Source organism: Drosophila teissieri, chromosome 2R (assembly GCF_016746235.2).
Source record: "Drosophila teissieri strain GT53w chromosome 2R, Prin_Dtei_1.1, whole genome shotgun sequence".
Lineage (NCBI taxonomy): Eukaryota > Metazoa > Arthropoda > Insecta > Diptera > Drosophilidae > Drosophila > Drosophila teissieri.
In genome coordinates, this window is record NC_053030.1 from 4,338,059 (window position 1) to 4,361,980 (window position 23,922).

General features: G+C 40.1%; 2 protein-coding genes across 4 annotated transcripts; one reads left to right on the plus strand and one right to left on the minus strand.

The window, feature by feature from the left end:
- Window positions 1-242: 242 nt before the first annotated feature.
- On the minus strand, window positions 243-11,848 carry LOC122613067. 3 transcript variants are annotated; one of them, XM_043787046.1, is made up of 3 exons: window positions 11,508-11,848; window positions 535-671; window positions 243-475 (listed from the first exon to the last, which is right to left on the minus strand). In XM_043787046.1, the coding sequence occupies exons 2-3, from the start codon at window positions 665-667 to the stop codon at window positions 324-326; spliced, it is 285 nt and encodes a 94-aa protein (XP_043642981.1). In that variant the 5' UTR covers window positions 668-671; window positions 11,508-11,848; the 3' UTR covers window positions 243-323. The 3 variants fall into 3 exon arrangements, with proteins under 3 accessions (XP_043642981.1, XP_043642979.1, XP_043642980.1); XM_043787044.1 differs by lacking the exon at window positions 11,508-11,848 and adding an exon at window positions 8,046-8,404 and having other exon boundaries at window positions 535-637; XM_043787045.1 differs by lacking the exon at window positions 11,508-11,848 and having other exon boundaries at window positions 535-784.
- Window positions 11,849-15,472: 3,624 nt separating this feature from the next.
- On the plus strand, window positions 15,473-23,698 carry LOC122614278 (protein midgut expression 1). Its single transcript, XM_043788816.1, has 2 exons — window positions 15,473-23,353; window positions 23,405-23,698. The coding sequence occupies exons 1-2, from the start codon at window positions 23,319-23,321 to the stop codon at window positions 23,640-23,642; spliced, it is 273 nt and encodes a 90-aa protein (XP_043644751.1). The 5' UTR covers window positions 15,473-23,318; the 3' UTR covers window positions 23,643-23,698.
- The last annotated feature ends 224 nt before the right edge of the window (window positions 23,699-23,922 follow it).

Genomic DNA, 23,922 nt, shown 5'->3' on the forward strand with positions numbered 1-23,922 from the left:
ATTTATGGAGAAGTTATTGGGGCTCCGCATTCTTCATAAGTCAGCATAACTTGCTATATTCGTGGTAGGTCGGAAATACCGGTTTTGGCTTGATCAGCCGTCTCAACGCATAGTGAACTATGTAGGTCATCTCAAAAAATGTCGGAGGTCATGTAAGTATACAAAATAATCAGCACTTACAAAATAGTTTCTTAGCTTATCTCATTTATTTCATTATTGTTAATTTATATTTTTAGCACTTTAGGTATTTTTAGATATTGCTATACATCGTATGAGTACCCAGAAATTGCACGGAGTGACTAGACTTTGTTTTTAATTTGCCCCTATTCCTGTTTCACGTCAATGGTAAAAAATCGCAAGGTGCCAATTTGACTGGTGAAACAGGCAACATAAGGGATTGTCAAAACGAAACACATTTGAGTTCGCGTGCCACCCTTTATGGGAAAGTCCTGGCCAGTTCGTTGAGTGTAGGCAGCTGCAATGACGGTTGAAATGTAATGGTTTTTACCTGGATGAACAGTTCGAGGTTCTTACCACGTATTTGGGATAGAGTTATTGAACGCTGTGGTGAATCGCTCTGCGAGTTTTTGAAGACTGCTCGCAAGTCGTCCAGAATGGTGGGATGCTTCCGCTGCACCTTATGGAAGAAATCATCCATTGTAGCCATTGTTCTATTAAAAGAAATATATATTCCTATTCGGTGTGAACTCTGCAATCGGTCAGTGCAGTCTAAACATGGGAAATCCGGAAAGCAGACAGCAGCCCCGTAATAACCGAAAAAGTAACAGTACAGGGCTCGCTCTATGTGGTGGAAACAGCCTTATACTATTTTTAATTCAAAACTGGCAAAGGCCGATATATGTACTCTATGTATTATGTATTATTATAAGTATATATACATATATATACATATAAAAATATTATAATATAATAATTTATTATATTATGTTTTATATGTATATTAATTATACTATTGTATGTACATATGTATATATAAAGATATACAATACCTGTCAAGTTTATTCTAGGCTTATGAAATTAATTATTACTTTTTGTATAAAATAATAAGTAATAATTAAAAACAGAATTCATTTTATTACCTAACTATTAATAGTTATGTGGGTACGGTAATTTAGAGATCACTGTAAAACCGGTTTCCGACGAACATCCGTTCTTATCAATGCGCCACCCCTCCACAATTCTCCCTCTCTCGCTCTCTCTTTCTCTCTCCCTTTCTCGTTCCCTCTTACTGATTTCCTCTCCCAAAAAATTACAATAACTTCAATTTTGGGTGGTGCCTCTTTGTCTCCACCTGATCGTTTTGCTGGTGGAAAAACCAATCGAGTGGAGAGAAAGTCTCTCCATCTTATCCGAGATCCAAACCAACATCAGTCCCACTCTTATACAAACGGAGGAAGGTGGAAAAATACACAAAATACAGAATACCGAATATTTAACGAAATTATTTTCCATACATTTTTAATGGACGGACGGAACAACCCTTCCCAATCTCGAAGCAATCATAAAAACTTTGCTTCTCTTTTTGCGACAGTCCTGGGGCAACATAAAAATGAAGCACTACAAAAAACGCAGAGAAAAACAAGGAAAATGGCTTCACACGAAAAAGTTGTGCTGATTTTCACACTTGTGGCAAACGAAGTAAGAAAATAATTACAAACTTTGGTGAGAGGCACCAGCAACGAGAGTAAATAGTATTAAATTCAAATTATTTACACCACTTCATTTTCCATGACAGCACAAAAGTCTCATTTGGATGGCAACTGAAAAACAAGGTGAAATTGTGCAAGCAAAGGGAAAAATAAAGAAAACTTGAAAGTCATTTTAATTTAAGTTGTTCGACATTTCTACACATATTCAAACAAATTCAGCATGGCCCAAGGCTCAATAAACTTTCTGAAACTCAAATTTAGGTTGTTTCATGTCAACAGAGCGGAAATATTTTTATTATTTAACATAGGATCCAATTTATATATAAGTTTTAATGCCACAGGAAACGTTTCCGATTCTATAAAGTATATATATAATATATATATATATATATTATAAAGCCCACAAACCGCTCCATACTGCCACGCCCCAGCTTATGTAAAATGATCAAATTTTTAAATTTCTTGTTCGCACTTCCACTTGCTAGGTAACTTTACCATAGCGTTCTCTCTTGTTTTGTTTAGAAAACCTTGCCAATTCAATTATTATTTGAGAAGCTTAAAGAGCGGGGCTCATATTACAATTGCCAGCTTATTTGCTGTCATAACTTGAAGCTCATTAAAACGCATTCATTACCGAAACGGGGTAACAAACTTTCAAACTAAAATGCACACATGCATACACCATACACACATGCTTGCACCCAGTTGCCCTCTTGTATTTCATGTGTCTGCATTGTGCATTTTGTGTGAATAAAAAATGTGTGCAACGAAAATGAAATTTGCAACGGAAGTTATTTCACGGCTTGGAGAGCCCGCCCCCAGCGCCACGCTTTACCACGGTTTTCCACGATTTTCCGCCGCTTTCCACCCGCCCAGCATGTCAAAACTAAGTAACGAAGTAACGAGCTGCAACCAGGAGTTAGAGTTGAAGGAATTAAGCAGCATAGCAGACTGTCAGTATGGGAACGCCCACTCACATCCTGCGTAATTGGTTTCAAGTTGCAACAAAACAGGGCAACAAATTTAATTAACATAAAATATGAAAGGGCTGCACAACAAACCAGCAAATAAATTCGAAGTACCGAGCATGAAGAAGGGCCAAACATGCAGCATGGGCATTTTCTTCGTGTTTCGTCCAGAGAATGTGCTCAGAAAAATAATCAAAGTATATGAAGCACAATTTTCATCACGTGTGGACTCATTTATTAATTCCATGCCATTTGTGCTCTTGATTTACGCCCTCCACATAACCATCGTAATAAATGAAGCCGTTGAAGGATATTGAATTTTGCAGGACCTTCGACCAAAAGCACACGTGTGCGCACAAACAGGAAACGCAGCACAAATTTCCGATTTTGCATTAATAAATGGAGTTTCTCCTATTTTCGGGTCAAGCATTTCGATTTATTTCCAATTTGAACTGAGAGGTAAAGTTTCTTTGGCTTTACATGCATGCATGAATAAATGAAGCAGAAATTGGCTGTTACGGATTATTGGAATATTTTGGAAGGGGGGAATATCAGTAACTGATTTGTTTATAGGTATGTAAGGAAATTTGTGAAATTTAAGGACTTTCAAGAACTTTACTTCGAAATTTGAAGCACTAGCTTAAGTGCAATAAAATAGAAAATGCAAAATATACTTACTGTTCTAAGCTTATTTTCTAAAAATAATAACAGGTAAATATATACCCTGCCCTTAAAGCTTTATAGCTTTGTGTTTTCGTGCGTGATCGCATATTTTAATGCTAGCGCCATTTAATGTGCAATGACAGTGTCCAATGTCAGAATATTTTGCAATTCGGCAGAAAAGTTTGCGGGACCAAGTTTATCAATTAACCCAGCCAACGGCTGTCAAATGCAGTAGGCAAATGTGTGTAGGCCGTCGGAATCCTGTGCACTTAGGTATTTGTGCAGCTGCGATGGCCAAGATGCTTAATTGAGTGCAGACAGACACGCACAAAGGCAAACACATCTCAACACCTGGAAGTCCTCAAAGGATGCACCGACTCAGCTCGGCTGCTCGGCTGCTCGGTTGGAAGCTGTGTCCGCTTTGTGAGCAATCAATTTCAACTAAATGTCGTCTTCATGCATAATTGCTTGGCATTGTGCTTGTGTGTGTGCAGGATGCGAGCGAAGAGTGTGCATGTGGGCACCACACTGCGTATACTTATCGAGCGTGCTTAATATGGCAATTAAAAGATGATTCCAATTAAGAGGAAACACTGTGCTGCGTAATCATGGCACAATATCGTCTTGTTGGACGCAAATCGCATTAGCTTTAAGGTCCTTTTAATTGGCATAATAAACTAGAGCTGTCACGATGGGATGATTCCAGCATGAGCAGCATGCAAATATTTCAAATTATGTCTAGTTTAGAGGAATTGAAAAAATGATTGATTAATTCGTTACCAACGTCATCAAGTTAAACATAAAATTCTGGCAAAAGGGATAAGCATTATTAAATAAATTATTTTTGCTTAAATACAGCTGGAATACAAATGGAATGCCAAGTCAATTTCACCGAATTTCCACGTTTCGTGAGTAATTGGGGCACATATTTATTTTCAGCATGCCTATAACCAGGTTTTGATTTTAATTTTATTTAAATTTGTCTGGAACACAATCTGAAAGAAACTGTTTAAGCAAATGTACATGCATACCTTTATTGTTGAAATCTTGAAAGTCAAACCTCATATTATGTTATAGTAACCGTGGCACTAGGTCTCCACAATCTGCCAACTTAACTGGCCAGTGATGACCCAGTCAGTGATTCTGATCAAGAATATATAGACTCACATACTTTTCATCGAATCCAGTGTCCCCTACAAGTAAGTGGTGTAAAAGTTCCGCAACCTTCGAGGTCTCGCCCTAAATAATTTATTAGCATGCCATAATCTATAATTAAATCGTGTAAACTGCCGCAAGCGTTTATGCGGTCGCATTAATATTAATTGCTAATATTTAGGGGCTTTAAATTGCTTAATTAAATTGGCACTTGAACAACAAAAGGAAATTACTGCCGCACTGCGTACTTGCAGGGTCCGTGTTTCCCGCGGGTTCTTTTGGGCCATTGTAAAAAATAATTAACCCGCCACAAACAATTAATCAGTGACTCTAGCAAACACGCACACATTCCTTCCATTTGCATAAATTAAACAAACTAAAAATGCCATCAACATAATTAGAAATGCGATACCGGTCGCAGTGGATAATTTCGAATTGATTTATGCAAATTACAAAACCACAAAACCAAATGCAAATTTCTCCGATATTAAAAAGAGTCAGCCGGCCAACAAGTATTGAGTAAATAAATTTATAAAAACAAATACACTCGAGTGCGACTTGTTTGGATGTTACGATGTCGAGCATTGCTATTTGTCCCAACTAAATATTTATGCCAGCTGTCCATGTTCCACGTCCATGTTCATCTGCATGTCCACGTCCATGTCCCTGTCCGTTTCCGTTTCCATGTCCATGTCCATGTCTGGTCCGTGGGAGAGGTGCAGCCAAGTGCAAAACCAAATCAACCAAAATGTGCGTAATAAATATTAATTTAATTTTTTGCAGCCCTCCGCCCTTTGCGGCATTGGCATGCTAAATTTCATCAAATGCATCTGTTAATTTATGCATGTGAACTCGGACATAAATGATTTCGGGTAATAGAAATTTGATATATGCACAAATAAGAGAGGAGATACTCGCCAGACATGGTAGAACTCAAAATGGAATAGATTCGAGATTACTTTTTTAAATGTGGTTATAGAAATGATTACTTTTGGTCTGAAGCATGCACTTTATTTTGCAATTTTGAACTACATTTGTATACCCGTTACTCGCAGAGTAGAAGGGTATACCAAATTCGTTTCAACGTATGTAACAGGCAGAAGGAAGCGTTTCCGACCATTTAAAGTATATATGTATATTCTTGATCAGGATCAATAGCCGAGTCGATCCGACCATGTCCTTTCGTCTGTCTGTCCGTATAAACGTCGAGATCTCAGGAACCCCTTATAAAAGCTAGAATGTTGTGATTAAGCATGCCGACTCCGGAGTCATAGACGCAGCGCAAGTTTGTTGACCCATGTTGCCACGCCCATTTTAACGCCCACAAACCGCCCAAAGCTTCCACGCCCAAACGTTTGAAAAATGTTATGTTATTTTTTCACATTTTTGTCAGTCTTGTCAATTTTTTCTCGATTTGTCAAAAAACTTTTTGCCACACCCAGTTCAAATTTCTCCTTCGCTCTTCCACTAGCTGATTAATGGATATCAGAAAGTCGGGAAACTCGACTATAGCGTTCTCTCTTGTTTTAGTATAAGTACTAAAATACATTAAAAGTGAGTAATGAACGTACATATGTGCTATTTTGTTTAATAAATATAATCGCAGCTGTCGAGTAGATTTCTGTCCTGTTATAGTTCCTGTATGGCTTTTCCATTCGACATACACATATTCTTCAATTAGATTATTATTTTCACAACACGTCCTTCCTTCCAAAAAATTAAATGAAAATTTATTTATCATACGACTCCGTCGTTCTTCACTTATTTTGAACAGCCTAAGGGTTCACTTTTTCCAGCACAAGTATTAATTTCACGAACGCTGTATGAGTTTTAATGAGAACACTCAAAATTAATAAAACAATGCGTACATTAAATGCAAATTGCACAGGCCAGGCAGTGTCAACACGTTAGTCCTGCGTCCTGCGTCCTTCCTCCTTTATCCTGTGTCCGGAGACCCGCGTCCTCGGTCCAGGCAGGACGTTGAAGCTCCCCAAGGAAGAGCGGGGTGAGTGGGCAGTAATTATGAGGACATTATGGGCATTATGGCCGCAATCGTTATTGCGTGGACATGCTGGGACCACCACGAGGACGAAACTGGCAAGGATGCCGATGTGGCTCCTTGCGGCGTTTTCAGCATTTGCGTTATGCATGAGCCAAGTGTGTACTCTGTTGTGTGGCCGCTATTTCAATGGACTCCGCTCGCCCAACTAAACTGCAACAACATTATTTAATTGAAACTAATTTGCCGTTTTGCGGCTGCCATTCAAAATTCCTCATGTCCGGGGGCCAAAGGGTTGCCCCAAAAAGTGGGTCAAATTATTGCCGTACTTTTTAAGTATTATTTCAACAGCAGTGTTTCTTTAAGCAATGCCTTAAAAGGCGCCGCACAATTCCTCAGCATATCGCATACATATTGTGTGCCCGGGAATGGAGTAGCGGCGGCAGCCAGAGCGCCATATTTCTCACCTTCCCCAAATTGGAGTCAGCGAAGGGCAACAAAAAATTAAGCGCTTTACAGCACACTGCCATGGAGTACACCACATGCTCTGTTTACTTTTACGACTTTCAAGACTTTCCCCCGCCGCGCAGGGAGCAGCAAATATAAACAGAGCAGCCCAACTCCACTTCCACCAGATGGGATGATATGGGATGATGTGGGATGCTGGGGCAGCGGGGAAAGCCCAGTTAGTGATGTTCGAAACTATGTAAACTATGCAGTAAAGTAGATGCAAAATTATATACAATACTGAATACTTACAATACTTAAACAAATGTCTGAATGTTCATGAAGAAAAAGACATTATAGAACTAGAGCAAGATCGTGGGATTAAATACCTGAATCGTTTCTATAAAGGTTTCGTATCTATAGATGTAACTCAAAAGAAATAATTTTTGAAATATTATATACTCTACTACGATTCTAAGCCTAGTTTAGCAGACCTAGACAAGGAGATGAATTTCTTTGTAGCTCCCCATTTATTAGATTCGAGTAAAATCGAATTAGGATGGGAAAGTTTTTCTGCGCAGTCTGGGTTGCCTCGATAGAAAATTGATGTGGAAAATCCTCTGTATGATTCACTTATGCCATGAACGTTTTCTTTGATTTTGCTTAAATTACAAATAAATATTATACCGAATCTCATGATACGATCGCAAAGGTTATGAGCCTAGCCTGAGAATATATTTTCCATTATACGGAAAAGCCTGAGCTAAATATCTCCACTCCCGATTCATTAGCCCGATCAGCACTGATGCCGACCACGCCCACACTCGTCCGATGACACCGCTGCAAAGGGGCGGGCACCGAGTGAGCAAAACGCACGTGACGCTCATCAATTTAGCGCACTTTGCCTTTGCTCTTAATGCGCTTCGCAGAGCTGAGGGAAAGCGGGCCGGAAAATGGGAAATGGAAAATGGGGAAAAGGAAAAGGGCTGCGAGGAGGATGGCATATGCACCGTTCTGCACATGCTGGGCACGTCGTCTTTCCATCCCGCAGTTTCAGGCGTTACGGGGAGGGAGAGGGGAGAAGTAGTGTCACGATTTTGCATATTAATTGCATTAAGTTATAGCCACCGAGGTGCCGCCCACCGCCCCTGGATGGCGCCACATGCTCGGCGATAATTTCAAGTTGGTAAATCCACTTTGGCGCACATGGATCCACATGTTCCTGTTCCGAGGGCTTACTGTGCCCGGAGCACAGGCAGCCGGGTGCTTAACTGCAATTCGAACTGGCTCTGCGCGGTCTGAAACCCGAGTGTTATTTAATAGCGGGTCCCGTACTCCGCGTAACTAAACTAAACGCCCAATGTCCGAATGGATTTATTTTTAAACAACGTCGGACAGAAGGCGAAATGCGATCCGTATTACACAAAATCCCATGTGTATATTTATACACCAGGGCCCACATGTGTGTGCTCTTCAAATACACGAAAATATTTTTCAAAATATCTCGAATGTTTGTTGTCGATGGAATTGCTTACGTACTTGCTATTTTTAGCGTGGTTCACTTGCATTTTTCACCACCAAAGTATTTAAATTGATGTTCAAATTTAATATTTATTCAGCTGCCTATTCCGTTTTTATCTATCGAATGTGTGGGTGACTTTTTGGTATTCAAACATTTTCGTATTTCATTTCATTTAATGCCTATGGGATAATATTTGTAAATAGTGAACTCTTTTGGTAGTTAAAAGAAAAACTCAATACATTTTGTAAGGTTTGTGTAATTAATTAATTGATTTATTCAGGGTTTGGTTTAAATATTTCCCTGCAGTACTTTATGTTATAATACGCCATTTCCTTGGGGGATAGTGGCATATTTTACATTTTATTTTACCCCGAAATGGTAACTGGCGATTCAATCAAATGCGCTTTTAGTTTCAACTCCGATGACTCGCCAGATTTCGCTCCATACTTCTTTACATTCCATATGCTTGAGTATATACTATTGAATGCAAGGAAGCATGGAACTCTCAAAGGCTGATGATGGGATGGTCTTTGTTTTGGATTTCGCACAACGTGGCTAAGTTTTGGTGGCACTCACAGGGACAGTTTTTTATGGGATTGTCTAACTTACCGATGATGATGATGATGATGATGGTCCGGAATAAGCAAAACCATATAATCTGCTGAATAATGACAACGACTGACGGTAATTGCAAGGGAAAAGGAGCAAACTGCAAAACATTTGCCACAGTCTTTTGTGGTTGCATTTGGGCAATTCCTTTTTCCTTTTTGCTTTTTGCTTACTTTGTGCGAGGCAAATCCTTATGCTTATTTTTGTGGCATGCAAATTTTCCTGTTTTCCGTTTAAGAGCTTTCGTTTTATTTCCCCACTCCTGCTCGTTCTTTTTGTTGTGCGGTGTCCGCTGCCGTGCGTTTTTATAGTCCAACTGCAATAAAGCAATTTTTAAGCGCACTGAAGTGTGTTTATATGTGACTGGGAAACCCCTTTCCCCGCGTATTCGGATCCGGATTCAACTCGGTATCTGTTTTGGGTTTTTTGTTTTTTGTTTTTATGTTTTTTTCTCGTTTTGCATCTTTCACGCGCCTGCACAAAAAATTCACTTTTTGCTGCTTTGTTTCTTGTTTTCGGGTGGCTTTTGTTTTGTTTCGGTGTGGGTTGCCCGTAATAAAATTGCGCCTTTTTGTTTGACTTTTTATGCGCATACTTCGCGCCACATGGCCAGCTTGGGTCTTGGGGCTTGGGGCTTTGGGGCTCAGCTCATCCCTTAGAGATCGAGAAGCGATCCCTGACTAAGCGACTTTTCAGCACCACACTCGCCCGAAAAATGCGGAGTAGCTCCTGGAGAAGCCCAGCTCGATCCGATCGAGGAGTTGACGGCGCGAACTGAAGACGGCGACTGTGTTCTGGCTGCAGTGTAAACACGCGTTATATAGGTGCCTAAAATTAAATCGGAGACCCACACATGAGGCAGGGTCAGGTCAAGCCCAGCAGCATATGTTCCTCCGGGTGTTTTCTCATGCTTCCAGACTTCTTCTCTCTGCTTTCTACCTACTTGAAGCAGCCGGAGCGGCAATACCCACGCTGAGTTGGGCCCTCGATGGGCAGGATGTGGGATGCGGGGCGTCGGGCGGCACATGGTAACATGGTCGCTTGGTCGCCTGGCACATGGATGCAATCTGCAGTTCGCGGCCAGCAGATTGCAGGCGTTTCCCAGGACGCCTTAAGTGTAGCGCTCTCTGGAGCCGACGAAATGCGGCCATGTGTGCGAGTGTGTTTTTACAACAAAACAACAAACAGCGAAACAACAAAATGTCAAATGTTTGCCTCAAAGCCACATGGAGGACTCCTGGTACAAGGAAATATTCAAAAGTACTTCTGCGACTTTTATCCTAACACTTTCTGTTGAAACTTGCTCCTGTGGCTGTAAAAACATTCAATTCTCGCTTTGAATGTACAAAATCCGTACTAAATTAGTAATATCCCTATATGCTTATTTATTTTTAGCTGCGTTGATTGATAAGTAATTCTACTTTTAGAATCTGATAAATACAAATACATTTATTTGGTTAAGGCAGGATGGGCCATTTTTTCAATGCATTTTTGATTTTAATCAATTATAATTACTAATTACATTTTTTCGAATATCATGAACTCCGAATCTCCACCGTCGAACTAAAAATACAACTCATTTCTGGTAGATCGCATGCAACAGAATATTAATAAAAAGAAACATTAATGAGAAATGAATTTGTTGAAACATTCTTGGCAATTAACATTTAAATTTCACTGCAACGAAACATAATCGAATTGTAATGAAAATCGTCAACGTGTCAGGTGAAATGGCAATCGTGAATTTTAATTAGCAATTTGCTGAGCGGCCTTTGTGTTCAATTCTCAGTTAAATGCACTGCCCACCATTTTTATGCACTTTCATTAAATTATATCAATTTTTCAGTGGGGCAAATGTGTCCCACAAAATCAGCTTGTATCGTGTAACTAATTATTTTAATGCTATTATAGCCATTAATGTTGCATACTTTAATTGAAATTAATTATCAAGCTGTTGGTAGAATATTTATTTCTCAGATATCATTATCCTTAAAAAATATTTTCAGCCTTTACTATTAAATGCAAATTGCATTGCTTTAATGTGCAGTGGAAAGAAGAAATTGAAGAATTCTTTAACCTCGTTAAAATTGTATTACAATTTTTTATAGTTCTTGAATCAACACGTGTTTTGGAATGAACTGGAAGGGTTTCATTCTGTCTTAACTTTTAGTTTGGAAGATGACATGCCACTTGGAACATTATATAATTTGCGAAAATTCTGGGTCTGGGAAATTCACCACTAAAACGCGTTACATGCTACAAAAATGTTTAAAATTTACTGTGGCCCTAGGAAATAAGAATGAAGAAGCGAAAACTTTCTTCTGCAAGAAGTTTTCTTATCCTCTGTCAAAGTACTTGTATAGAGCGAAGTACATAAGTGTGGGCATTATATACAGATTTCCGAAACACGAAAATAGCGATGAGCAAGTAAGTATTATTCATTCGCGCCATAAAAAATACACTAGCACACTCACGTTTGGCCAGGGAGCGATATTAAAATCTTCGGCTCGCTTTCTGTCGGGATCGGATATATTTATAGCATTTTTTCGATGCTCTCCATAAATAGCAATAATGGCTAACCCGCCTTCTCGGAGAATCCGAAAGTAACTTTTTAGGTCGATATTTTGACAGGATCACGACGGCACACAAACTGGGGGAGTTTTTGGTATGTTTTCCAAATCGTTTTCAAGGAGACTTTGTCCAGGGTTTTTGCGGAGCACCGAGCACCACACGGGATGTTCCTGACTTTCTGGGTTAATAAACTAGTGTATATGTAAACAATACGCCAGCAATTGGCCGGACTAGTGCCGATCTGAACGGGTCGACAACAGAATCGGTAATGCACTAAAGGATGCAAAAAATATTCTCAAATTAATTCTTGGCGCTGCTCGGCCCGCTGACGACTCGTTTGCGTTCTTTTCATCTGTTTTTTTATTTTTTTATTTGTATTTGTATTTTATTCTTATTTCTGCCTCTGTTTCTCAATTTTGTTGTACGAGCATATTGCTCTGGCTGTACCGGCTCGGATCGGATCGGATTGAGGAACTTTCCTTATGTACATATTTATAGCCTTGTCTCGTCTTCTTGTCTTGCCTCCGTATATATGGCCATATAGCCGGGTACATGGCTGGCCGAAAATACTCTCGGTGTGTTGTCTCTGCTCCGATGATCCATTCCAAGTGGACCGCAGGCGCAGGCGCACGAAGCTGGCGGAGATCGGGCCACACGGCTATACTTAGACCTCTATGTGCTTAACGTATATGCGGAAGGCCGCCCGATCGTCGAACTGCTGGCTAGATGGCATCTCCCATCTCCTCCGGCGTAAAAATAACACTATCTGCTCGGCTTTTTGGCAAGCGAACTTATGTATTTTGCGGAGGAACCTGGCAATTGGCGACTAGCAACTAGCAACTTGGAGCAGGGAGCCCGCCCGGCAAATGCCATCGGCATCAGCTTGCCATTGCCTCGGGAACTTTTATGTTTTTCGCACTCTCTCAACTCGTTGACATATTTTTGGAAATGTCAAAACGGGTTGAAATTGCTTAATTACTTTCTATACACACACATTTGGCAATGGGCCAGCCGAAATCGTTCCATCTCCCGCCAAGTGGGAGACTCGGAGACTCGGGCAAACAGCTCTGGTCTTTGCTAATGGGTGTTGGTCGGAATATACATTGGCCGATCGTCGAAGATCGATTTCACTATGGATAAAATCAATTGAAACTGGGGCGTTTTCGTTGGGTCTGTCTAACAAGCAAGAATGTGGGGAGATACTGCGGGATGGGGCACTGTAATCTCTAATGATTTCGGCTTCAGTTTTGTTGAATCTCTTGAGAAGCTTTTTTAGGGAACATAATTGAAGAGCTATTGAAACAGAAAGCTGGAACCTGAAGTGAATGTATATGGAATATAAAATTCTGATGAAATAGAACCAAGTTCTGTAAATAATTTTTGAAATATAGTCATAGTTTGATACTTGTCTTAAAATATCATTTCAGAGAAGAAACATTTCTAAACTAAAAGACAATGCGCCCGAATAAGTTAAAGTACTTCTGTTTCCCCAAATAGAAACCCTAGATATTAAGTTAATTCGTACGGCTTTTATTTCCCTCAGCCCCACGACACTTGGAAATATATTTGAGCTTTCTTAAACAGACCTTTTAAGGGCTTAGGAACTTTGCAATTTCAAAACTGCAAACTGCGCGGAACAAAACACCCGAACACCCGAACACAGTTCGCCTTTTAATGTGCAAATGTAGGGCTTAACTAACACACAGATGCACACGCATAATAAATGCATCCCATGGATATGGGATGCTTCCGTTGGGGGGGGACGAGGTGGGCAAAGGACATCGCCTCTTCGGATGGAACACACAAATGCAATTTAATTTTTTCGTTCTCTCCTTTTGATTGTGATGCTGAATTTGATTCAGATTCTGATTCTGGTAGATAATGTACGTACTTTTTACTCATCTTTGGTGTTATGTCTGCCTCGCACATATATGAAATGTATTTTTGGCCTGGTCGGCATACTATATAGCATCTCCCAGGATGGAATCTTGTTTGGGCTGATGAATTTCTGTAGCTGTTGTGCCATAAAACACAGCCACCAACTGTTGTCTACAAATAAATCTCGTTAAGAAGTGCGGGACATCAAGAGAACATGCCACTTATGCAGATGCAGATACAAACACATATTTAGGATACATTTTGTCCCCTAAGGATGGACCATAAAAACGCATACGAGCCAGAATTTTATGATCGCAAACATCTCTTGATGCTGGGCGATTGAAATCAATGCACTTAATTTGCTTGGTCGTAAATAAACAGCAAAAAATGGCCATAAATAGCCAGGGAATTAAATCAAATCAAAAGCCACAATTGGATAGCTTTTAAAGACACTTGTCTATGCAAATTTTTAAAATATTTATTTCTTTACTATCTAATGTTGTAATGATTTTGTAAGCAATCAATTCAACTAAAATGAAAACAATCATTGCATTAAATAAAATGAATTTCCAAATTCTTATGCCTTTCCATATTGATTTCCTCGAGGAAATGTCAATTTTAAATATATTCATTTGATTCAAATTTTTTTGTTCGCTTCCCGAGAAACTTTCACATTTCCCTTGATATTCCAAAGTTATTTCCTTTTACGACGGCAATTAAATTCACGAATTGATTTAATTTTATGGTTAATAAAAAAGCGCGAAAGCCAAAACCAAAAGCCAAAATGACAGCTGGAGAATCTTCTTTTTTTTTTTTTGGATTCACACTTTTTGAGTCCTAGATAAAATTTGATTTTATTTGCTACGGTTTCTTCCGTATGCAAATGCCTTTTTGTCACATTGGAAAATTGAAATCCTTTTATGTGCGAAACGTGACAAACGATTTCAAGGAATTTACGAGTTTAAGACTTGCAAGCTTAAAGATTTAGAAATTGAAGTGAAGTAGAAAAAATGCCCAGTTTATAGGTAAATGACTAGAATAGCTTTATTTTAAATCCATGAAAGCTTTGGAACTTTGACGAAAAGAGTTATTACCCAAACTAGTTGTAATAGACAAACATCGTATCTGCTTCATTTTGAATGATACTATAGTAAGTTATGCAGTCGCCGCTATATTTTACTGGATGCAAAGTGAACATTTATTAATGCAACTCTTCCTCAAGGAAGAAGGCCCCTTTTCCATCTCCTGCAGATCCTTGTAACGACTTACATGTGTAGGACACTCCTCATCAAGGGCATTTATAGACGGAATGGACAAGGCCCAGTCGGCTCGTCTCCGGCTACCTACCCATAGGATTCGAGATGGGCCGGAGATGAGCCACATGTGATGCTGATGCCCTCCCCTGGCCAGACTGGCATCTCGCATTTACGTGGAAGTCAAGCCCGTCGAGCAGACACATGTACAACATGCCCACACTTGTACTGCCACTCCGGCCATATAGGCACATATATCTCGTATTATTGCATGTGCCGATGTCTGGTTTCCTGGGTATGAATGAACTCAAGTGGCGGCATTTTCGATGTATTTACAAGCCATTTCACCGAGAAAGAAATCGAAGAAAAGAGGACGAGTCTACTGAGATGCAAGGAAAGTTTTCAGATACAAGTCGTTACTCAGCCACAGGCAAATGCAGCAGAGGCAGCAGCTATATCAATTTTCAATCTGTTGACCCTTGACACAAATCGCACTCCGCTGCCGCCCATGTGACTATACCTCGGGAAATACTTCGGAAATGATATGAAATACCAATTAGCGAGTTGGACCGAATCAAGTTACACAATTTGTGTTTCGCATCAAACTCAATTCAAACACTAGATTATTTACGGACTGGCAGACTGATTACATATGTATATTAAACACATGCATGTCTAATTCATTTCATAAGTTATTACTTTTTCCAATATCACTCCACTCAGCATTCCCCAATCAATACTCAGCCAACCAACTTTCAGTTTAAACAATTAAGTTTCAATAGAAACACTGTCGTTAAACTACGGAATAACATTTCTCAAAGAACTTGCTAGATTTACCAAACTTGCTGAGGCATGATTTACAAGAAAAAGCCCAAGGAGAAGACCTGCCACAGGGAGTCTGAAACACGAGGCCAGTGCTAACTAAACGTAGAACAAGCTGACACACCGGAAAACCCCGGAAAACCCCGGAAAACCCCGGAGACCCCTTCCCTAACACATAAAATATGTGGAGGAGGGAGGACTGTATGAAGGGAGAAAGGAGAAAGGACCCACTGACAGACGAAGTTTGCGCAATGTAGCGTAAATTGTGTGTTAATTCAATTATGTGGCACGTAACCACCACGCCACACCGAACCACACAGCAAACAGAAAAGAGCCAGAGATGCGTAATTAAAATACCAAATGTTTATTCAGGTAAATAATTCCAAAGTGCAAGACGAAAGCGTCGGCAACTGCAATAGCAAAATTGATACCGTTTGCCCCGCCGACTGTTTGCTGTTTTCCTCTTTGCCAACCGAATGCTACTGACTTTTGGCCATGGAGCCGCGGCCAAAAACAATCTAATGTCAGTTGGACCACCCCCGCCCCGAAAAATCCCCAACAGCGACCTATTCAAGCGTTGAAATTTCCAGCGCGCAAAAGTTTTTAACAAAACTTTTCATTAAAGTTTGGCCAAGACCCAGAGACCAAACCCCAAGCTCCGGGCCAAAAAGAGCGACAGCGGCAAAAGATGCGAAAACTTTTTCGCTGGCAGGCGTAGTAAACGTCATTTCGCCTGGAGGAATGCACAAAAAATTATTTCCCGGTTCGTCTGCACTGGGAAACACGCGGGGCATACAAATGTGCAGGTCGAAAAGAATTAATACAAATATTTTGAGACAAGCTGTGAACTTCATTTTAATCATAATCATCTTAAGTGTAATTTTTGATAGAGCTTTAATTTAGAACTAATGTGCGGTATTCCACTGCTGAAATCTTTTTATCTGTTATTGCACTTTTCTTGCTATTTCTCCCAGTGTACAGTGTGTGTTTAAGAAATGGCTTTCGCCTGCAAGTGTATTAGTTTCCTCTCACATGTGCGTGTTGTGTGAGTGCTCGTGCACGTGTCTGTGTGCGAGGGTGCAAGGTTCTTCTCAAGTTTTTAGTCGCCATCCGCAAAATGTTTTTCTCGCATTTCAATTCACCACAAAAACGTTTTGAGAAATTATTGCAAAAGTTTTTCATAAAATGAAAGCGCATAAATTTCCTACAACAACAAGGGAAAAGGGCGGCGTGACTGACAAGAGGAGGGAGGGGGCGTGGCTCAGTCTGAGCCAAATATCAAGAGCCAACAGCAGCGTTGCAAGCGTGTGATAGCAGACACACACACACTGGAAGTTAGTGCACCTTTGTGCGACACACGTTAAGTTGTAAAAACAAAAACACAACCCAAAAATATAGAAAAAAGGAAAAAGGAAAACAGGATCCCAAATGCAACAATGCAAAGACAACAAACAGCGGCAAGTGCGAAAAGTCGTGGGGTGCTTATAATGGCGAGAGGGGAATTTTAGAGTATTCGCCGGAGGTGGAATCTCTAAAAATTCAGTCAGTTTGAGCCCCTAAATACGAATTCAGTTTAACCAAGAATATCGTAGACTGATAACAATTTCAGAGTTTTAACCAACAAGAAACACTAGTGAAAATATTTCAGATAAGAAACAAGCTGTTTGAATTAAACCACTACTTAGAGTAATACCTGCAAAGAGGTGATTTAAATATTAGGAGCCCTTCAGTACCCCAAAAATAAACTGTAAGTTTACTACTTAGAATGAAAATATATGGTCTCATAATAAGTAAAAATATTGTTATAATTCTCATAAAGTATTGAATCCAAACTTTTGCCAGGGCATTCGAAATTCGAGCAGCTTAAGTTTTAAATCCTTCTCCACGGGCTTTGTGTGTGCGCGATGTCTGCGTATATTTTTGTCGACTTTTCAACTTGGCGATTGCGAATGCGATGGTGGTGCCGGTGACGCGGCACCACCGTTTTGTGGTGCGGTGGCTCGGTGGTGCGGTGTGCATTTGAAATATGGTCGCTTGTGCCACAAATAAATAACGCTTTCAAATCGCTCGCAAGTGGATTCAGCAGCATTCAGTGTGCCAATGCTTGTGTGTGTGTTTGCGAGGAGTGGTTGTTGTTTGGCGGCTGCTAGTTAAGCACTCACCCACACATAAGCACGATTTAATATGGAAACTAGTGGGCAACAAAGCGCAGATGACTAAACAAGAGACACAAATACAAAGTAACTGGCACGGACATTCAGATACAAGATCAGGCACACATGGACTTCGCAAATTCAGACATTATATCTCTTTAAAAAAATAGAAACACTTTAGAACACTGAATAGTTTTAGAAATGATTTTCAAAAACCAATTATCGATTCTATGAAAAATGTGGGAAAATAAATGTTTCCAAATATGTCTAGCCAACTCGCACGGATACAAATAAGAATTTTCGCAAAATATATTTATTAAATACACTACTCAAAAGATTTGCAAAACAATTATCTTTTTTATATATTCCTTTCTGAGCCAGAAATTTGCTACATAAACCGAAATTGAAGGTAAACTTAAAGGGCCGTAGAATAGTTTAATCTGATACAAAGTTATGCCCTGCAGACAGCTGACAACTTTTGGTGAACAACTTCGAAATAAAATCAGACATCCTTAAGTTGCCCCAAACGCTCACAAGCGCACAGTGAGTTGAGGGACACAAAATAACAATTAAACATCAAGCTGACAAACTTTGCAACAGCAAACAAACAAGCTACATGCAAGATGGAGCAAATACTGGAATTATACCTATATAAATACGGATAAGGATATATGTGGAACAGCAGTTATATGGCCGCAGAAGACGCGCAAACTTCGCGGCAGGATAAGCCCAAGTTGTAAGTGGAAGCGCTCAGGACGGGCGGGAAAACTTTGTCAGCGCGAACGTGACATGAAAATCGCTGAGCTGATGAAAAATGCTAAATCGTGACGGGAATCCCCAAGCCGCAAAGACACACTTGCAACTTTGGCAACTCTTGGAGGAGGACGCGAATGCGACACATGAACCGAGCCTACGGCAATAATTGACCTCCCCAACATAAAGTAGGAGGGGAATAACCATAAAATATCCTCTGGTAGCTTCTGAAGAATAAAACAATAATTATACTCCAACACATTAAAGACATTGTGCTTACAACTTATCTTAACTTAAATCATATATAACATAATTTTATATATAATGTAATGTGGCACATATTATCATAAAAAACGGCTCTTTAAAGTAAATTACATTTGACATAGATAGACAGAAATATATTTAGTTTGATACCGTGCTTTTTGTTAACGTTCAACAAACTAGTAGAGCACCGCTATGGTTTTGCCACTTCACAGAAGACATTGTTCTGGGAGACCCGTGAAACTCGAGATCACCCGTCATCCGGGAGTGGGAAGTCCGGAGTGAGGAGTCCGCCGCGAGAAGACAACTCCCGGCGAGTGTGCCTATATTTGGGCCACAACTCCGCGCCAGCTAATGGCTTCATTTGGTCCGATGTTGGGCCACTGCAACAGCAACAGCAACAGCAACTGCAATTGCAACTGCCCCCGGACACTTGATGCCCATGCAGCGCGGAGAACTCGGTGTACTCGGTGCACTTGACTCCGCCGCTGCAGCGATGTGGTCGTTTAAAAATATCACAAGACGATCCCGCGTTCCCCGTCGATTCCGCTCACGACATCGCTGCGTTGGCAGCTAAAAATAGTGAGACAAATGTATCTGGCTGTGTGTATCTTCGAGTGCTGTGTGCATCTACGATTACGCGTCTGCCCCTCCACGGCACTCGTCCCCTTGGAACTCCTGGACTGGCATGTCGCCCATCCCTCAGAGTTGGTCTTCCGCCTAGACAAAAGGCTAATGCACTTTCAGGCAGGCTGATCCGATGGCCAACGCATCGGGAAGAGATTTTGGTTGATTTATAATGAGCCCAGCACACTCGGCTACCTAATTGCTCACTAAGTGGCAAATGTGTTCGATGATGAGCAGGCGTCAACCGGCAAACGCAGCATGTGGGGAAATCACTGGAAATTGGAAATTATTAGGGGTGACCATGTGGGTGGTCTAGAGAAAACCCTCTACAAAATATAGACGCATAGGAAAATGACAGTTTACCTGTATTTAGCATTGTGAATAAATAGGCAGGACAATTTATTAACAATGAATTCTTGATATTAAAAAGAATATGTAATGACACATTTAGGAAACTAGTTATCAAATAAAACCTAGCAACAGTGCAGGCAAATTATTAAATGAAACATTACACTTTTATCATAGATAAAGCTTAGTCAATAACTAATCCAATTAACTCAATTAGTTTTTAATTTAAGATCGTACCTAATGGCACATTGTAGATTGTAGCTGTACCCAAAAAAACTTAAATGTCCCTTAAAAATGATAATATGCATTAACCTTTAAGTATTTTACAAAAACAAATTACGTCAGCAGTCATAAAATATAAAATATAATTTTACAATTATTTCAATTTTGTTGTCTACAATTTTGTTGCGATTATTTCCAGTGCATTGAAAGCCCCATAAATCAGAGCATTTATTAAAAATGCATTTGTAACTTGAACAGTTTGCTGAAAGTTGTTCGCAGCAGCAAAGAGAAATCAGAACGACTTGAGAGTTTGTTTTGCCATTTCCTCCAGCTTGGCCTGGCCACTTTATTAATTTTGAAATAAAATGGCACGGCCATTAACAATGCGCCAAGCAGAGTCCACTCTCAACGGCAACTAAAAAACTTCAAAGCCACAATAAACAATACACAATACACAATTCCCCGCAAGGACGAGAACAAGGACGAGAAGAGCCGGCAAAGCTGCAGCCAAATAAAACATGATTACTTACACAACATTCACTACGTGTAGAACACATATGTGCTAGGTACGTAATTCGTGCAGTCGTACTTCTCTGATGCACTGCAAAAAGGATCAAAGGACCGGGAAGGACTTTCTTCGCACGCTTCGCAGTCGTTTGGAGCATATGTTTCGAACATTTTTCATAATCAAAAAGCTTTTAGCGGCGGACAGTGGCAATGATGGCTGGTTGGATGCTGCATTCCCGCCCTCCCTTTCTTCCCGCCACGCCCCTTCTGCCCCCAGTGGGCAAGTGGAGCTTATTGTCCGTTTCATTTTCGAGTGCAGCAGCGTGTAAAATCGCAATAATGCACAAGATTCGCAGCGTAGCGCAGTTGTCCACAGACCGTTTCCCTTTTCCGGGAATAAAAACTGAAGCCAGCAGTTGTGAGGGTCCACAACGAACTGGCTATACCCTGCCTACCTATTCTTCATTACCGACTTTAAATTAAGCACGGAGTTAAGTACTTTGAATGTAAAAACGTTGTATTATTACAATTAATTAGTAAGTAGCTAGGACCTGAGGTTTGCTGGCTTACAAGATTCTATCCGGTAAAACTACAGCAAGTAGAGCAACTAGACCAAAATAGAGCATTGCCACATGACAAATGCAAGCCAAACTGCAAGCAGAAGCGACAACAGGCGACAACAACACTAGGAGCATTTGTCATGGCAATTGATTGCGAAGAAATCCACAACACCCAAATACAAATTCAATTTAACTTTCAGCTAAAGTACACACATTGAAAGTAACACAAACATTGGGAGCAAAGCGAAAACAATACGAAATCGAATTCAATTTTCATAGGCTTAAATTCAACCAACAAATGGCATTAAATTGCAAAAGTATCACAAATGAAATCATTGGATTATAATGGCAATATTTTGTGAGTTTCGCAAATGTCGAACAATATTTATTTGCTGTCGGCTGTTGAGAGGCAAACGGCTGACTTTTGAAACAGCGGCCCTATATTTGTTCTGGCCCACATTTTGTTATTGCCTCTCCAAATGGTTTTAATTGCCTTTCATTTATTTTTATGCAATGCCGGTCATCATATGCAAATAAATCGCGCATACGCCCCGTTGCTGCCACATAAAGCACACCAGTGACCAGCTCGGTAATTGATGCTTAAGTTTTCTCGGCAACCCGAGTGGAGGCTTTTCGGGGTTGTCGAATGTTTGCCGAAAGACTTATCTAAAATGGATTAAAGGCTGGGCTTAAAATGCATATAGATAAAGTTAAACATCGTGGTTGAAATGATACAACACGTGATTTATGGCAAACTCACCAACAGTGTTGCCAGCAGTCAGTCAAAAAAGGATACATTGGCCAAAAAATACGGAGAATTCCAAACCAAAAAGACGAACAGATCTAAATAAGAGTTCATTTTGGTGATCGATACAGTTGATGACTTAAATTAATATAATATTTTTATATAATAATATTTATAAAAACGTAATCCATTACCTTATTGATATTTGGGTTTTAGTGTTTCACTTTGGGACAATCGTATCAAGTTCTGAGAATCGGTTATTTTCTGCTGCTCCTGTAATTTAAGTCTTTAGCCCATACTGTGCAAAGTCCTCAGATTACCCGCTTCACAAGGCTTACATTGTTTCATTTCCTAATAATCTTATCTGCTTCAAACAAATTCAAACATTTTAGTACAAAATTAAAGCGCATATATGTATACAGGGTGGACCATCTAAATGTGACCCACGTAAACTCTTAATAACTTTGACCTACATTGTCAAATCGACAAACGTCATACCACATCTGATTCTTCATTTCAAGTAGTTATTAACCATGGATAACTACACTCCACCTGAACGATCGATCGAAGCCACTTACCGTCAATGGCGACCGATATCAAGCCATGATAACCGATTTTTTGATGCAAATTGTGCGTAGAAAGCGAATGCGTAACTTCTAATTCCAGCAAGATGGCCCGATCTGACGCCACCCGACTTTTATTTGTGGGGATTTTTGAAATCTGAGGTGTACATCAACAAGCCAAGGACTTTGACCCAACTCAAGGCGAACATCGAACGTGAAATAGCGGCGGTATATGAACAATTAAATCTGCTAAACGAAAACTTCCCGCCCACAAGTAAGTTCAAAGATATTCACCCACCTTGCAGATTAGGTGAAGCTCACTCTTTGTCCCTTGAGGATTGCTGCCTCACATTTATAAGTAAGGACCTGAAGCAGCTTAAAAGTTCCGCCACCAAACCAGCAAACCGGCTCAGAGGTCATAATTTCTGGTTAAGCCGAGCGTAATCGGCACTTTTACCTAAATGGACCATAAGGCGTTAAAATGATGCTATCGCCCACACGAAAACCCAGGTCCTTATTGCCCAACTCCGTTTTCGTGGCCCGGACTTACCTTTGGCAATGCAATAAAAAGCCAAAATACATTTCGATTATGCGGCAAGAAGGCACATTTCTCCTGCCTTTCAAATTTTCTTCGAATGTTTTGTTCCGTTTCGTTTGGATTCTTTTCCTTACTTTTTCGATTCATTTTATTTCTGTAAATTTTCCTGCGGCGCTCGACGACAATTTGAAGGAGGTCGTCCACAACCCTTAGACGAAGTTCCCGTACAGCCGACAATAAAAGAACGAATTTGGTAAGAAAATAGCATAAAATATAATTTGCTTGAAAGCCAGAATATGCTTACCTACTCTACTGGAGGGGACTTGGCTATCATTTTTATGGCCTAAGTATTGGAATTGTTTTGCCTAAATTGATGTCATTTTACCCCTGAGCATATGCTAAAGTATCCCACAGCGTTTTCGTTCATACTTACTTCAAAAAAAAACCTATACAAGTATAAAAGAAAAACCTGCTGATAGCAATTATGTGTCTGCGACTAGTGGGATCTGCTCTCTGTTGGTAAGTATCCTTTATGGCCCTGAAATCTCTTCAAAGTGCCAGTTCTTACAGCTGTTGCAAATTGGGTCTCAAGTGCCTGTGCATTTTCGCCTGTTCCACGGTCGGTGTTATAATAATAGTTGCCTTGGTCTTGTACTTTTGTTTCGTCCACAACAAATCGGAGGACGCGACCACAAAGTCTCAGTCCGATTCGAAAATGGAGACATCCTTGAAGGATAGCATAGCTACTGCAACGGAAGCCCCTTCGCTTGCCAGAGCATATCTCCAAAAACTAATAGAACGAATTTGATATGTGCAAAGATTGTTAATAAACTATGAGTTTGTTCTGCTGTAATGCACCCTTCACATGTTTAAGATGAAATAATAATTTATGAAACGGCAATAGGAATCAATTGAGTGCTTTTGGATGCATTTGTTTGGTATACACACGTTAAACCAAACCCATTTTAATCCAAATGGAGTACTTCTGGTCAAAGCACTTGGCACTTGGTTAGCTTGGCTTTCACTTATTTGGCCCGCAAACAAAGGAAATCTGTGTGGAAAAACCGCCAACCCATCAAAAGCTGCTG